The 18398-nt window shown below is 35.0% G+C and overlaps 1 protein-coding gene across 2 annotated transcripts in view; it reads left to right on the forward strand.

The window, feature by feature from the left end:
- The window catches only part of HDX (highly divergent homeobox), a 214890-nt gene that overhangs the window by 71052 nt on the left and 125440 nt on the right, over positions 1 to 18398 (forward strand). For both annotated transcript variants that reach the window (XM_024988576.2, XM_059883705.1), the window contains one exon: positions 13822 to 13875. In XM_024988576.2, the coding sequence (XP_024844344.1) occupies positions 13822 to 13875 (54 nt within the window). The remainder of the gene's footprint in view (positions 1 to 13821; positions 13876 to 18398) is intronic.

Genomic DNA, 18398 nt, shown 5'->3' on the forward strand with positions numbered 1-18398 from the left:
ATTCAGCTGAGATATAAATTCACAAGTGACACAATTTTGCCATATCTTGAACTCCTACTGCACTTCATTTATTGTACCTCCTTTGTGTCATTTATCATAGTTTTCTTTGTATTACAGTCATTCATGCACATGTCTCATCTTTCCCTCTAAGATCATAATTCTGCCCCCCCCCCCCGGGGAATTATGTTTTACCCATCTTTTTGTTTCTTGTAGCACCTATAACAGCACCTAGTACAGAGATGCTTGATAAATATTTGAACAGAATTCAAATTAGTTACCTGGGAAAGTTATATTTACTTATGTCAATTTCAATAATGTTCAACTTGTCAAAAGTTTTTGAAGTTTTTTTACAATTGCTTTAAGGTCCTGTGGGATTCTTTTCAGTGCTTTCAGTGGTGACAAACCTTCATCGTTTTAGGGAAAACTTGATTTTGGAAAACAGAATTCATTCTGAACCACATTTAGTGAATAATATGGATGCTCACTCTGAGCTGTTATATTTTTAGTTAACAAAAGGAATATGATTGAGACAGAATATCTGGATGAGTCATGAACTAACAACTCAAAAAAAAAAAAAATCCCAAGGTGCTTTCAATAATGTGGCATCATTGTAATGACTTTATAACTTCCTAAGTTTTTTACTTTGAAACACACAGTACTCATTTGGACATGTAAGTTCTAATATGTTTGTTAAATCAGTCTTGTCTTCTTGTGGATTCATTTTACAATTTTCAAAGCCAGAGTGTTGACAACTGTTTTTAGAACTTCAATATCACTTAAATGAGAAGTATATTACCTGACTCATTTGAAATACTGTATTTTATAACTTTTTATGAGGGAGGAACCTTGTCATCACTAATGCACCAAAGAAATCTTTCCAAATTTGAGAGAAACATTTATACAGTACTATGATTTTTAAAAAACCTACAAATTAGCTACTATGCTTGGCCATTCCTGAGTTCTAGCAGAAATATAAGGAACTGAAGAATTTATATGAAATAAGAGTAGAGGGTAGTTAAACACAGAATTTTAGTATCATGTAATTGGTGTCACAGAATTATAAAGCAAAAAATGATACTTCATCTTTTCCTGAATCACATGTAACGTATAATATTTGAATGCTAAGGTGCATATTGGAGTTTTCCATTTTCTGGGTTACATTCAAGTGATTTAATCAGGACCACATTTTATATTCTTTTTTATTTACTTTTTAGTTTTTAAACTTTTTATTTTGTATTGGTGTGTAGCCAATTAGCAATCTTACAATAGCTTCAGGTGAACAGTGAAGGGATTCAACCACAAATACCCATATATACTTTTTCCCCCAAATCCCCTTCTATCCAGGCTGCCACATAACATTCAGCAGAGTTCCATGAACTATGTAGTAAGTTCTTGTTGGTTATCCTTTTTAAATACAGCAGTGTGCATATATCCATCCCAATCTCCCTATCCCTTCCCCCTATCTTTCTCCCATCAACCATAAGTTTGTTCTCTAAGCCTGTGACTCTCTGTTTTGTAAGTTCATTTGTATTATTTCTTTTAGATTCCACATATAAGTGATGTCATGATATTTCTACTTCCCTGTCTGACTTACTTCACTGAGTGTGACACTCTCTAGGTCCATCCATGTTGCTCAAAGTGACATTATTTCATTTTTTTAATGGCTAAGTAATATTACGCAGTATATATGTACCATATCTTCTTTATCCACTTCTCTGTCAGTGGACATTTAGGTTGATTCCTTGTCTTGGTATTGTAAACAGTACTGGAGTGAACATTGGGGTGCATTATATCCTTTCAGATCATGCTTTTCTCTGGATCTATGCCCAGGAGTTGGATTGCAGGGTCATATGGTAGCTTTACTTTAGTTTTTTAAGGAACCTCCATGCCGTTCTCTATGGCAACTGTACAAATTTACATTCCCATCAACAGTCTAGGAGGGTTCCCTTCTTACCACACCCTCTCCAGAATTTGTTGTTTGTGGATTTTTTGATGGGAGCCATTTTGATTGGTGTGAAGTGATATTTCATTGCAGTATTGATCTGCATTTCTCTAATAATTAGTGATGTTGAACATCTGTTCTTTGGCCATCTATATGTCTTCTTTGGATAAATGTCTATTTAGGTCTTCTGCCCATTTATTGATTAGGTTGTTTGTTGTGATGCTGTTGAGGATCATGAACTTCCCCAGTCACTCAGTGGTAAAGAATCTGCCTGACAATGCAGTAGATGCAAAAGACACAGCTTTGATCCTGGAGTTGGGAAGATCCCCTGGAGAAGGAAATGACAACCTACTTCAGTATTCTTGCTGAAAAAGTCCATAGATAGAGGAGCCTGGCAGGCTATAGTCCATGGGGTCATAAAGAGTCAGACACAGCTGAGCATGCATGCATGCACGCAGGCACGTATCATGAGCTGTTTGTAAATTTTGGAAACTAATCCTTTGTCAGTCACATCACTTGAAAAGATTTTCTCTCAATCTGTGGTTGTCTTTTTCTTTATTATTTCCTATGCTGTGAAAAAGGTTTTGAGTTTAAGAGGTGCTACTACTTTATTTTTTTTTCATTATTCTTGTATGTTGTTGTTATTCTTGGAGATTATCAAAAAAGATATTGCTATGATTTATGCCAGAGAGTGTTCTTCCTATGTTTTCTCTAGGAGTTTTATAGTGTTTGGTCTCACGTTTAGTTCTTTAATCCGTTTCAGACTTATTTTTATGAGTGGTGTTAAAGAATGATCTAATTTCATTTTTTTAACATGTAGCTGTCCAATTTTCCCAGCACCATTTGTTGAAGAGACCGCTTTCCAACATTATGTAGTCTTCTACCCTTTGTCACAGATTATTTAAGCATAAGTTCATGGGCTTATTTCTGGGTTTTCTATCCTGTTCCATTGATCTATTTTTATTTATTCTATTTTTGTGCCAGTACCATACAGTTTGGATGACTGTAGCTTTGCAGTATAGTCTGAAGTCAGGTAGCCTGATTCCTCCAACTCCATTTTATTCCTCAAGATTGCTTTGGCTCTTTGGTGTCTTTTGTGTCTCCTTACAAGTTATGAGATTTTTTTGTTCTAGTTCTGTAAAAAATGCCATTGGTAATTTGATAAGGATTGCATTGAATCTGTGGATTGTCTTGGGTGGTATAGTCATTTTGAAAATATTGATTCCTCCAATCTACAAAAATGATATATCTTTTCATCTGTCTGTGTCTTCTTCGATTTCTTTCATCAGCATTATTTTGTTTTTGGAGTACAGGTACTTTGTCTCCTTAGGTAAGTTTATTCTGAAGTATTTTATTTTTATTGATGTTATGACAAATGGAATTGTTTGTTGAATTTCTCTTTCTGATCTTTCATTGTACTGTATAGAAATGCAAAATTTCTGCATGTAATTTTGCAAACTTCAACTTTACCAGGTTCATTAATGAGTTCTACTAATTTTCTGGTGGTATCTTTAGGATTTTCTATGTATAGCATCATGTCATCCGCAAACAGTGGCAGTTTAAATTTTTCTTTTCATATATAGATTCTTTTACTTCTTTTTATTCTCTGATTGCTATAGCTAGGACTTCCAAAACTATGTTGAATAAAAGTGGCAAGTGTGGACGTCCTTGTCTGTTCCTGATCTTAGTGGAAATGCTTTCAGCTTTTCACTATTGAGTATGATGTTAGCTGTAGGCTTGTTGTATATTGACTTTATTTTGTTGAGGTGTATTTTCTCTATGCCTGGTTTCTGGAGAGTTTTTATCATAAATTTGTGCTGAATTTTGTCAGGAGTATGTTCTGCATATATTGAGAAGATCATATGGTTTTATTCTTTAATTTATTGATGTGGTATATCACATTGATTGATTTGCAGATACTGAAAATCCTTGCATCCCTGGGATAAATCCTACTTTATCACAAGCATGATTTTTTAAATGTATTGTTGGATTTGGATTGCTAATATTTTGTTGAGGATTTTTGCATCTATGTGCATCAGTGATGTTGGCCTGAAATTTTTCTTTTTTGTGGTATCTTTGTCTGGTTTTGGTGTCAGGATGATGGTGGCCTCATAAAATGAGTTTGAAAGTTTTCCTTCCTCTGTAATTTTTTTAGAATAGTTTCAGAAGGATAGGTATTTACTTTTCTGTATATATTTGATAGACTTTGCCTGTGATGCCATCAGGTCCTGGACTTTTGTTTGATGGGAGTTTTCAAAATCACAATTTCAATTTAAGTGCTTGTGATTTGTTGGTTCATATTTTCTATGTCTTCCTGGTTCAGTCTTGGGAGACTGTACCTTTTTAAACATTTGTCTGTTTCTTCCAGAGTGTCCAATTTCTTGGCATTCAGTTGCTTATAGCAGTCTCAGTTGATCCTCTGTATTTCTGTGAATTCATTTGTAGATTATTTTCCATTTCTACTTTTACTGACTTGAGTCCTCTCCTTTATTATTTATTTTCTTGAAGAGTCTAGCTAAGGGTTTATCAATTTTGTTTAACTTTTAAAAGAACCAACTTTTTGTTCCATTGATCTTTGCAATTATTGTCTTTGTCTCTATTTCAATTATTTCTACTCTGATCTTTGTAATTTCTTTCCTTTTAATAATTTTAGGTTTTGTTTATTCTTCTTTCTCTAGTTGTTTTAGGTGTAAGGTTAGGTTTTCTACTTGATATTTTTCTTGTTTCTTGAGATAAGACTATACTGCTATAAACTTCCTTCTTAGAACTGCTTTTGCTGTATCCCATAGGTTTTGGACCGTTGTGCTTTTGTTTTCCTTTGTCTCTAGGTATTTACTGTTTTCCTCTTTGATTTCTTCAGTGATGCATTGGTTGTTTAGTAGTAAGAGCATGTTGTTTAGCCACCACATGTTTCTGTTTCTTATAGTTTTTTTTCTTGTGGTTTATTTCTTTTTGTTTTTAATTTATTTATTTTAATTGAAGGCTAATTATTTTATAATATTGTAGTGGATTTTGCCATACATTGACATGAAACAAGAATGGGTGTACATCTGTTCCCCATCCTGAACCCTCCTTTGACCTCCCATCCCTCTGGGTCATCCCAGTTCACCAGCCCTGAGCACCCTGTCTCATGCATCGAATCTGAACTGGTGATCTGTTTCATATATGATAATATACATGTTTCAATGCTACTCTTTCAAATCATCCCACCCTCGCCTTCTCCCACAGAGTCCAAAAGACTGTTCTATACATCTGTGTCTCTTTTTCTGTCTCACATATTGGTCATTACCATTTTTCTAAATTCCATATATATGCATTATTATACTGTATTGGTGTTTTTCTTTTTGACTCACTTCAGTCTGTATAATAGGCTCCAGATTCATCCACCTTATTAGTAATGATTCAAATGTATTCTTTTTAATGGTTGAGTAATATTGCATTATGTATATGTACCACAGCTTTCTTATCCATTTGTCTGTCAATGGACATCTAGGTTGCTTCCATGTCTTGGCTATTATAAACAGTGCTGTGATGAACACTGGGGTACACGTGTCTATTTCAATTCTGGTTTCCTCAGTGTGTATGCCCAGCAGTGGGATTTCTGGGTCATATGGCAGTTCTATTTCCAGTTTTTTAAGGAATCTCCACACTGTTCTGCATAGTGGCTGTACTACTTTGCATTCCCATCAAAAGTGTAAGAGGGTTCCCTTTTCTCCACACCCTCTCCAGCATTTGTTGCTTGTAGACTTTGAATAACAGGCACTCTGACCAGCATGAAATGGTACCTCATAGTGGTTTTGATTTGCATTTCTCTGATAATGAGCGACGTTGAGCATCTTTTCATGTATTTCTTAGCCATCTGTATATCTTCTTTGGAGAAATGTCTGTTTAGTTCATTGGCTCATTTTTTGATTGGGTCGTTTACTTTTCTGGAATTGAGCTGTAGGAGTTGCTTGTATATTTTTGAGATTAGTTGTTTGTCAGTTGCTTCATTTGCTTCATTTTCTCCCGTTCTGAAGACTGTCTTTTCACCTTGCTTATAGTTTCCTTCATTGGGCAAAAGCTTTTAAGTTTAATTAGGTCCCATTTGTTTATTTTTGCTTCTATTTCCATTACTCTGGGAGGTGAGTCATAGAGGATCCTGCTGTGATTTATGTCAGTGAGTGTTTTGCCTATGTTTTCCTCTAGGAGTTTTATAGTTTCTGATCTTACGTTTAGATCTTTAATCAATTTTGAGTTTTTTTTTGTGCATGGTGTTAGAAAGTATTCTAGTTTCATTCTTTTTTAATTTATTTTTATTTTTTAAATATATATTTATTTATTTTAAATTGATTGATGATTGGCTTACAATATTGGCTTGATTTCTGTCAAACATCAACATAAATTAACCATAGGTGAACGTATGTCCTCTCCTTCTTGAATCTCCCTCGCACCTCCCGCCCATCTCCACTGCTCTAGGTTATTACAGAGCCCCTGTTTGAGTTTCCTGAGTTATACAGGAAGTTCCCAATGGCTGTCCATTTACATATATTAGTGATATTCATCCACACTACTCTCCACATTCTTTTTTTTTTTTAATTTTATTTTATTTTTAAACTTTACATAATTGTATTAGTTTTGCCAAATATCAAAATGAATCCGCCACAGGTATACATGTGTTCCCCATCCTCCTCCCTCCTCCCTCCCCATACCATCCCTCTGGGTCGTCCCAGTGCACTAGCCTCAAGCATCCAGTATCGTGTATCGAACCTGGACTGGCAACTCGTTTCTTACATGATACTTTACATGTTTCAATGTCATTCTCCCACAAGTGGTTGAACATTTTCCCCAGCACCACTTGTTAGAGATTGTCTTTTCTCCATTGTATATTCTTGCTTCCTTTGTCAAAGAAAAGGTGTCCATAGGTGCATGGATTTATCTCTGGGCTTTCTATTTTGTTTCACTGATCTATATTTCTGTCTTTGTGCCAGTACCATACTGTCTTGATGACTGTGGCTTTGTAGTACAGCCTGAAGTCAGGCAAGTTGATTCCACCAGTTCCATTCTTCTTTCTCAAGATTGCTTTAGCTATACGAGGTTTTTTGTATTTCCATACAAATTGTGAAATTATTTGTTCTAGTTGTGTGAAAAATACTGTTGGTAGCTTGATAGGGATTGGATTGAATCTATAGATTGCTTTGGGTAGTATACTCATTTTCACTATATTGCTTCTTCCAATCCATGAACACGGTATATTTCTCTATCTATTTGTGTTCTCTTTGATTTCTTTCATCAGTGTTTTATAGTTTTCTATATATAGGTCTTTTGATTCTTTAGGTAGATATATTCCTAAGTATTTTATTCTTCTCATTGCGATGGTTAATGGAATTATTTCCTTAATTTCTCTTTCTGTTTTCTCATTATTAGTGTATAGGAATGCAAGGGATTTCTGTGTGTTAATTTTATATCCTGAAAAGTTCTTATATTCATTGATTAGCTCCAATAATTTTCTGGTGGAGTCTTTAGGGTTTTCCATGTAGAGGATCATGTCATCTGCAAACAGTGAGAGTTTTACTTCTTCTTTTCCAATCTGGATTCCTTTTATTCCTTTTTCTTCTCTGCTTCCGGTGGCCAAAACTTCCAAAACTATGTTGAATAGTAGTGGGGAGAGTGGGCACCCTTGTCTTTTTCCTGACTTTAGGGGAAACGCTTTCAAGTTTTCACCATTGAGGACAATGTTTGATGTGGGTTTGTCATATTTAGCTTTTATTATGCTGAGGTATGTTCCTTCTATGCCTACTTTCTGGAAGGCTTTTATCATACATGGATATTGAATTTTGTCAAAGGCTTTCTCTGCATCTATTGAGATAATAATGTAGTATTTATCTTCCAATTTGTTAATGTGGTGTATTACATTACATTGATTGATTTACATATATTAAAGAATCCTTGCATCCTTGGGAAAAAACCACTGGGTCAAGATGTATGATCTTTTTAATATGTTGTTGGATTGTGTTTGCTAGGATTTTGTTAAGGATTTTTGCATCTATGTTCATCAGTGATATTGGCCTGTAGTTTTCTTTTTTTGTGGCATCTTTGTCAGGTTTTGGTATTAGGGTGATGGTGGCCTCATAGAATGAGTTTAGAAGTTTACCTTCCTCTGCAATTTTCTGGAAGAGTTTGAGTAGGATAGGTGTTCGCTTTTCTCAATTTTTGGTAGAATTCAGCTGTGAAGCCGACTGGTCCTGGGCTTTTGTTTGCTGGTAGATTTCTTATTACAGTTCTGATTTCTGTGCTTGTGATAGGTCTATTAAAAAGTTCTATTTCTTCCTGGCTCAGTTTTGGAAAGTTATGCATTTCTAAGAATTTGTCCATTTCTTCCAAATTGTCCATTTTATTGTCATATAGTTGCTGATAGTAGTCTCTTATGATCCTTTGTATTTCTGTGTTGTCCGTTGTGATCAACATTTTCATTTCTAATTTTGTTGATTTGATTCTTCTCCCTTTGTTTCTTAATAAGTCCAGATAATGGTTTGGCTATTTTATTCATCTTCTCAAAGAATCAGCTTTTGGCTTTGTTGATTTTTGCTATGGTCTCTTTTGTTTCTTTTGCATTTATTTCTGCCTTATTTTTTAAGATTTCTTTCCTTCTACTAACCCTGGGGTTCTTCATTTCTTCTTTTTCTAGTTGTTTAGGTGTAGAGTTAGGTTATTTATTTGACTTTTTTCTTGTTTTTTGAAGTAATCTTGTATTGCTCTGAACCTTCCCCTTAGCACTGCTTTTACTGAGTCCCACAGGTTTTGGATTGTTGTGTTTTCATTTTCATTCATTTCTATGTGTATTTTGATTTCTTTTTTGATTTTTTGGTTATTCAGAAGTGTGTTGCTTTGCCTCCATATGTTGGAACTTTTAATAGTTTTTTTTTTTCTTTTTTCCTGTAGTTGACATCTGATCTTACTGCATTGTGATTAGAAACGAGCTTGGAATTATTTCAATTTTTTTGAATTTAGCAAGACTAGATTGAGGCCCAGGATGTGATCTATCCTAGAGAAGATTCCGTGTGCACTTGAGAAAAAGGTGAAATTCCTTTTTTGGGGGTGAAATGTCCTATAGATATCAATTAGGTCTAACTGGTCCATTGTATCATTTAAAGTTTGTGTTTTCTTGTTAATTTTCTGTTTAGTTGATATATCCATAGGCATGAGTGTGATATTAAAGTCTCTGACTATTATTTTTGTGATTTTACTATTATTATTCTGGGATTTTACTAATAATTTTAATATTACTGTAAGTTTCCCCTTTCTTAATTGTTAGCATTTGCCTTACATGATGTGGTGTTCCTATGTTGGGTGCATATATTTTTATAATTGTGTATCTTCTTCTTGGGTTGATCCTTGATCATTATGAAGTGTCCTTTCTCTCTTTTCTCAGCCTTTATTTCAAAGTCTATTTTATATGATATGAGTATTGCTATTCCTGCTTTCTTTTGTCTCCATTTGCGTGAAATATCTTTTTTTCCAGCCCTTCTCTTTCAGTCTGTAAGTGTCCCTTGTTTAGAGATGTGTCTCTTGTAAACAGCATATATAGGGGTCTTGTTTTTGTATACATTCAGTCAGTCTTTGTCTTTTGGTTGGAGCATTCAACCCATTTACATTATTGATGAATATTGATGAGTATGATCCAGTTGCCATTTACTTTTTTGGGGGTTCGAGTTTATACACCCTTTCTGTGTTTCATGTCTAGAGAAGATCCTTCAGCATTTGTTGAAGAGCTGGTTTGTTCCTGTGTTGGCGGAGAATGTGTTTGTTATGTCTTGCTCTGAAACTTTTTGGTTCTTGGGTGGAACTTGGTTTCAGTGTAGGTATAGAGGCTTTTGGATGAGCTTTTATCAATTGATGTTCCCTGGAGTCAGGAGTTCTCTGGTGTTCTTGGGTTTTGGATTTAAGCCTCCTGCTTCTGGTTTTCAGTCTTAATCTTACAGTAGCCTCAAGACTTCTCCATCCCTACAGGACTGATGATAAAACATCTCCTTTCAAAGACAATGGGCTGCCTTTCTTGGTGCCTGGTGTCCTCTGCCAGCATTCAGAAGTTGTTTTGTGGAATTTGCTCAGCATTCAAATGATCTTTCAATGAATTTCTGGGGGAGAAAGTGGTCTCCCCATCCTGTTCCTCCACCATCTTAGGACCGCTATCTTGTAGTTTTTTTCCTAATCTCATAACACTGTGATGAGAAAACATGCTTGATATGTTTTCAATTTTCTTTAATTTGCCAAAGTTTGCCTTGTGGTCCAGCATGTGCTCATTCCTTGAGAATGTTCCGTGGGCACTTGAAAAGAATGCATAGTCTGCTGCTTTTGGGTGGAATGCTCAACAATTATTAAGTCCATCCAGTCTAAAGTGTCATTTAGGCCTATGTTTCCTTATTAGTTTTTTGTGTGGATGATCTGTCCATTGATGAAAGTGGGGAGTTGAAATCTCCCACTATTATTGTATTACTATTGATTTCTCCCTTTATTCTTGTTTGTATTTGCCTTACATTTTGAGGTGCTCCTATGTTGGGTGTATATATATATATTCATAATTTTTATATCTTCTTGAGTTGAACACTTGATCATCATGTAATGTCCTTCTTTGTCTCTAAGTCTATTTTTTTAAATCTATTTTGTCTCATATGAGTATTGCTACTCCAGCTTTTTTTTGATTTTCATTTTCATGGAATACCTTCTCCTGTCCCCTTACTTTGTCTGTAAGTGTCCCTAGGTCTGAGGTGGGTCTCTTGTAGACAGCATATATATGTGTCTTATTTTTGTATCCACCCAACCAGTCTATGTTTTTTGGTTAGTTGGTGCATTTAATCCATTTACATTTAAGGTAATTATTGATATGTATTACCTTATTACCATTTTCTTAATTGCTTTCGGTTTATTTTTTGTAGGTTTTTGCCTTCTATTGTGTTTCCTGCCTAAACAGGTTCCTTTGGTATTTGTTGTATAACTGATTTGCTGGTGCTGAATTCTCTTAACTTTTGCTTGTCTGGAAAGCTTTTGATTTCTCCACCATATCTGAATGTGAGTCTTGCTGGGTAGAGTATTTTTGATTGTAGGCTTTCTTTCCCCTTTCATAATTTTAAATATATCATGACATTCCCTTATGGTTTATAGAGTTTCTCTTCAGAAATTACCTGATAACCTTATGGCAGTTCCCTTGTATATTATTTGTTGTTTTTCCCTTGTTACTTTTAATATTTTATCTTTGTCTTTAATTTTTGTCAGTTTGATTACTATATGTCCTGGTGTGTTCCTCCTTTGGTTTATCCTGCCTGGGACTCTGCAATTCCTGGACTTGGTTGATTTTTTCCTTTCCCATGTTAGGGAAATTTTCAGCTATTATCTCATGAAATATTTTCTCTGTCCTTTCTCTCTCTTTTCTCCTTCTGGAATCCCTAAAATGCAAATGCTGGTGTGCTTAATGTGGTTCCAGAGGTCTCTTAGTCTGTTTCTATTTATTTTCATTCTTTTCTTCTATATTCTATTTTGCAGCAGTGATTTCCACCATTCTGTCTTCCAAGTAACTTATCTGTTCTTCTGCCTTTTATGGATTCATTCTAGTGTATTATTTTTTTTCTGTGTGTTTGTTCTTTAGGTCGTCTAGGTCTTGGTAACCATTTCTTGAATCTCCTCTGTTATTTTTCCTAGATCCTGGATCATCTTCACTATCATCATTCTGAACTCTTTTTCTGGAAGGTTGCCAATTTCCAGTTCCTTTAGTTGTTTTTCTTGTATTTTATCTTGTTCCTTCATCTGGGATATAATCATCTGCCTTCTTATTCTGATTAACTTTGTGTGACTATGATTTTCATTATGGAGGCTGTGAGACTGTAGTTCTTACTTCTTCTGTCTGCCCTCTAGTGAATCTACATTTTGTATTCTTAAATGTATAATAAGGTCCATATTTCAAGAAATTCAATTACCTTGTTTATTATATATATCATTTGTTTCACATTAATTTTTGAGTTCAGTTCAGTTCAGTTGCTCAGTCATGTCCGACTCTTTGTGACCCCATGAACTGCAGCACACCAGGCCTCCCTGTCCATCACCAACTCCCGGAGTTCACCCAAACTCATGTCCATTGAGTCAGTGATGCCATCCAACCATCTCATCCTCTGTCATCCCCTTTTCCTCCGGCCTTCAATCTTTCCCAACATCAGGGTCTTTTCAAATGAGTCAGCTCTTCACATCAGATGGCCAAAATATTGGAGTTCCAGCTTCAACATTAGTCCTTCCAATGAACACCCAAGACTGATCTCCTTTAGAGTGGACTGGTTGGACCTCCTTGCAGTCCAAGGGACTCTCAACAGTCTTCTCCAACACCACAGTACAAAAGCATCGATTCTTTGGCACTCAGCTTTCTTCACAGTCCAACTCTCACATCCATACATGACCATAGGAAAAACCATAGCCTTGACTAGGCGGACCTTTGTTGACAAAGTAATGTCTCTGCTTTTTAATATGCTGTCTAGGTTTGTCAATAACTTTCCTCCCTTTTGAGTAGTTACTAGTTTATGAGGGAGGTATAACTCATTTGGTTTAACATATTTTCTCTAGCAACTTAACGTAATGAGTTTTAAAATATCCTCAGTTATAGGTAAACTTAGATATACATATATCCAGTTGGATATCTCTATTTTTTTCAAGAGTATATTATATGACTATTTTAGCAGATTTACCCCCTTCATTGAGTCTAGCAATCAATTTACTTTGCAAACATTGTATCTTACACCAAGTATTAGTAATAGGATAGGAAGATGTAACTTTTGAAGTATTTTTCTGTAGAAATTTTTAATTCTCAATTAACCATTAAAAATCAATTATTCAAACTTTCTCATGCCCTCAAACATTTGAGTTAATTGCTATTATACTTTAATGGGATTTTTAACTTGAGTAAAAGTTTTCCTTACAAGTATTATTTGGAGTTTATATAATTTTTAACTGGTTCTTAGCATATTAATGTATTTTAAAGTCAAAATGGCAAGTCTGATAGTCAGGGACAGTAATCATTTACCTGGAATTTCAATAATATCACTTTACAATTTACCTTGACTTTTTGAGCATCACTTCTTATAAATAAGCATAATACAGATTCATTGACCATTGCTGAATATAATTTATCAAAAACAAAAAGTGTTTTATTGAATATCACATTCCTTCACCACTACCACTTAGAAAGGCTGATTTGTCAGTCTCTTGAGAGCCATATGTTTGGGAGGGAAGGAGAGTGCAAGTGGAGAGTTTTGAGTACTCCCCAATCCTTGTATGTCTTAGGAAAAGGTGTGGTTAAGTATAGGCTAACCAGCGTCATTGCTCTCAGAAACACTTTGGTCTCTGGAATCACTCCCCAGAATCCTATGAGAGTAGCATCTATCTCCTTATGTGGCAATGCTGATGTAATATGGTTTTACTAGCTATTCACCTTAGTAGTTTCTACTTAAAAAGGGCCTTGCAGTTATGTAAGATGAATAAATGTAGAAAGGCAAAATATAGTACAATGACTGTAGATAATTATTTGATGATTGTAACTCATTTATTTCACAGAGCAATGAAGTTTTATTATTATAATAATTTTATTGTCCATAGATTTCCAAACCATATTTCCAGGCCTAAAAAACATCCTCAAAATTTTCTTGAATTTTCAGAGGAACTACACTGCTTTTTGAATTTTGCCATTAAGGAAGGCCTTTTAAAGCTCTTGCTTTCAATAAGGTAACAGCATTTGTCCACATAGGGGATATGCTCTGAATGCAGACCTATCTTGACATCTTGTGTGAATTCTTTGGTATTGATCAGCATTCCAAATAGTATCAATGCATACCTCACTGAGATTCCATTTGTTGTTTCCACAGATTTCAGGAAACCTTACTGTGCCTTGGATTACAGGGTGTTCTAGAAAAAGAGCAGTAAGTAATCTTTCATTTAAAGCAGCAAATGGGTTTCCCCCATCTCATTAGTAGGAATGCCATTGAGAAAATTGTCATGATATTTGAAAAGTTGGCAATACTGAGCCTCAATTAGTTAATTAATCCTAATCTCAAAAGACATATTTTGAAATCATAATATTTATATAAACTAAAAAGGTAACCTTAAATAAAAGACAGTAATTAACACATTGTATAAACTTTAAGCAGTGTTTTCAGTTTTAAAAAGTTAAAGATATTTCATAAAATATCATAATTTTTATACATCTAATAAGACCAGTTAATTTTATCATAGAATTGAATCATGATTCATATAAACATCTCAATCAAAGTTAAATAAATTACATACTATGTAAATTACATACTAAATAAATTACATACTATATATTTGTGTATTTCAGTATTTAGAAGTGGTGAGTAACTAATAATTTAACAGTATTGTTCTCTGGCTTTCTGCTACAACTGTTATGATTCTTATTATACTAATCTAACATAATTTCATTAAAATTGTGTTTTCCTAAAGAATCTCATTCATTTGGTCTGTGTAGCAACTATAAATCTAACAGGCAGGAGATTTTGATGTAACTTTTCCTTAGAAGGGAAAGTATTAAAAGATTTCAGCAGTTTAAAAAAAAAACAACAATAATGTGAGTAGACTTTTCGAAAAATATCTCAAGTTATTGCATGGTAAATAGCTTTGAAACAATGGAAAAGAACTGAGAGTGCAGAAATAGTTGTTATATTTATAGGGAACTGATTTTATAAAAAATGTTAAGACAATTCATTGTGGAAGGGAAAGATGTCTGTTTAATGAATGGTACTTGGACAGTTGGACATACACACACACAAAAATACTTTAAAATAGATTAGAGACCTAAATGGAAGAGCTATACCAATAACATTTTATGAAAACAATAAGAGAAAATATTTGAGACTAAGAGTTAGGTAAAGATTTCTTAGATACTAAGTCAACAGTGCAATCCATAAAATTGAAAAATGAATAAATTGGGTCTCAACAAAATTCAAAACCTTAACACTTTGAAAGATACCATGAAGAAAATGAAAAGACGAGCAACAGCCTAGAAGGAAATATTTGCAAATCACTTATCCATTAATGTACTTTTATCCAGCATATACAAAACACTTACAAGGACAAATGATCTGATTACAAATGAACAAAAGATATGAGCCTGATATTTCAACAAAACTGATACATGAACATTCAATAAATATGTGAACAGCTGCTCAAAATTATGCATCATTCAGGAAATGCATATTAAAACCAACATGAGGTATTTCTCACTCTCTAGAATAAGAATTATTGGCAAAGATATGGAGATAAAGGAACAATCATACATTGATTGTGGGACTGTAAAATAGTACAGCCACTTTTGAAAACATTTTGACAGTTTTTTTTTAAAACTAAACATACACCTGCCCTATTATCCAACTATTCTGATAAGTCTTTGCCCAAGAGGAGTGATAGTACTTATCCTTATAAAAACTTTTACATGAATGTTTATAGCAGCTGCATTTATAGTAGCCTAAAAGTAGAAACAAGCTAAATGTTCATTAACAGGTGAACGGATAAAAAAATTTTGTTCATATAGGGGAATAGAAATCAACAATTAAAAAGTGAAATATTGACATGCACATCATATGATTGAATCTTAAAATAATCAGCTTGAGTGAAAGAAACCAGATTAAAAAAAAAAGAATACATACTGTATGCTTCCATCTATATAAAATTACTGAAAATGCAAACTAATGACAGGAAGCAAGTCAGTGGTTACATGGTTATGTAAGCGGACAGAAGGTAGGGCAAATTGATTGAAAGAGGGCATTAGGAAACACTTAAGGGTATGATGGGTATGTTCACACAAGATTGTTTCTTGACGTATACACAAAGGAGAACATCAAATTGTACAATTTAAACATGTGTAATTTAGTTTTCATTAGTTATGCCTCAGCAAAACTTAAAAGGCTAAAAATTCAGTTACTGGAAAACTTGGGTATTTGAATCTACTTTTTCAATTGTAAATCTTGTGAAACTTATGTATAGGTCAATTTTGTATGATGAAAATTTAGCATTCAAACTGACATATGCTACAAGTATAAAATAGGTGATTTCAAAGATTTTGTAAAAATAATATATAAATGTCTAAATTTTATGCTAATTGCATGTTTAAATGATAAAATTTTGAATATACTGCGGTAAGGTATGTAATTAAAATTAATTTTACCAGGAGTTTTTCACTCTTTTAATGGAAGCCTATATATTTATCTCATATTCTATTTCTATTGTACTCCAGAAGTCTACAATGTGCCAGATATTGTGCTTGACCTTAGGGATACAATGATGAGAAAAGCCAGATATTTTCACTGCTCTTATGGAACTGATGTGGAGAAGGCTATGGCACCCCACTCCAGTACTCTTGCCTGGAAAATCCCATGGACAGAGGAGCCTGGTAGGCTGCAGACCATGGGGTCGAGAAGAGTTGGACACGACTGAGCAACTTCACTTTCACTTTTCCCGTTCACGCATTGGAGAAGGAAATGGCAACCCACTCCAGTGTTCTTGCCTGGAGAATTCCAGGGACGGGGGAGCCTGGTGGGCCGCCGTCTATGGGGTCGCACAGAGTCGGACACGACTGAAGCGACTTAGCAGCAGCAGCAGCATGGAACTGATGATCTAGATTTAATAGGAAGAGAGGTATTCATGAAATAATTACATAAATATAAAATACCACTGTGACAAACACCCATGTTGATCACTTTCTAGCTTGTCCTGGAAGCACACTTTATCCACACAATGAAATATAACCATCATCTGAAAATTCTTTGGCTTACTTCCAAGGAAAATTTACCACTGTCAGTGCCCCTCAATCAAACCGTAAGAATAAATCAGTAGTGAAATAAGCTATGTTTATTGCTTGTTGCAGCAAAGAAGAACACATAGCATAGAGAACCATGATTTATCTCAGTAAGAGGATGGTAGAAATACCTAACTGGAAGATTTGGACTTTGGCTGGGTAATTTAGGGGAGGGTATAATGAAGTGAGCATTTGCTCTAAATTGGATGTTTTGAGAGTGCTAAGTCTCTTCAGTCGTGTTTGATTCTTTGTGACCCTATGGACTATTACCTGCCAGCCTCCTCTCCCCATGGGGTTTTCCAGGCAAGAACACTGGAGTGGGTGGCGTTTTCTTCTCCAGGTGATCTCAACCCAGGGATCGAGCCTGTGTCTCTTACATCTCCTGCAATGGCAAGCAAGTTCTTTACCACTATTGCCACCTGGAAAGTCCCAGGAGGGGCAATTCAGTGATAGGGTATTTAGAATGTGGCATTGCAACCTTGGTTTTGTCTGTTGAGACAAAATTATGAAGTAGCCTTGTTTTATTTCCTGTTATCATGGTCTCTGTTGACTATGATGCCTACCCCATTTCTTCTAAGGGATTCTTGTCTACAGTAGTAAATATAATGGTCATCTGAGTTAAATTCACCCATTCCAGTCCATTTTAGTTTGCTGATTCCTAAAATGTTAATGTTCACTCTTGCCATCACCTGTTTGACCACTTCCAATTTGCCTTGATTCATGGACCTAACATTCCAGGCTCTTATGCATTATTGCTCTTTAGAAGATCAGACTTTACTTCTATCACCAGTCACATCCATAATTGGGTGTTGTTTTTGCTTTGGCTCTGTCACTTCAAAAAGGACAGAAATGGTATGGATCTAACAGAAGCAGAAGATATTAATAAAAGGTGGCAAGAATACACAGAAGACCTATACAAAAAAGATCTTCATGACCCAGATAACCACGATGGTTTTATCACTCACCTAGAGCCAGAAATCTTGGAATGAGAAGTCAAGTGGGCCTTAGGAAACATCACCACAAATAAAGCTAGTGAGGGTGATGAAATTCCAGTTGAGCTATTTCAAATCCTAAAAGATGATGCTATAAAAGTGCTGCACTCACTATGCCAGCAAATTTGGAAAACTCAGCAGTGGCCATATGATTGGAAAAGGTCAGTTTCCATTCCAATCCCAAGGAAAGACAATGCCAAAGAATGCTCAAACTACTGCACAGTTGCACTCATCTCACACACTAGTAAAGCAATGCTCAAAATTCTCCAAGGGAGGCTTCAACAGTACATGAACTATGAACTTCCAGATGTTCAAGCTGGATTTACAAAAGGCAGAGGAACCAGAGATCAAATTGCCAACTTCCATTGGATCATTGAAAAAGGACGAGAGTTCCAGAAAAACATCTACTTCTGCTTTATTGACTATGCCAAAGCCTTTGACTGTGTGGATCACCAAAAACTGGAAAGTTCTGAAAGAGATGGGAATAGCAGACCAACTGACGTGCCTCTGGAGAAATCTGTATGCAGGTCAGGAAGTAACAGCTACAACTGGACATGGAACAACAGACTGGTTCCAAATAGGAAAAAGAGTATGTCAAGGCTGCATATTGTCACCCTGCTTATTTAACTTATATGCAGAA

Source organism: Bos taurus, chromosome X (assembly GCF_002263795.3).
Source record: "Bos taurus isolate L1 Dominette 01449 registration number 42190680 breed Hereford chromosome X, ARS-UCD2.0, whole genome shotgun sequence".
In the NCBI taxonomy this organism is placed as follows: domain Eukaryota; kingdom Metazoa; phylum Chordata; class Mammalia; order Artiodactyla; family Bovidae; genus Bos; species Bos taurus.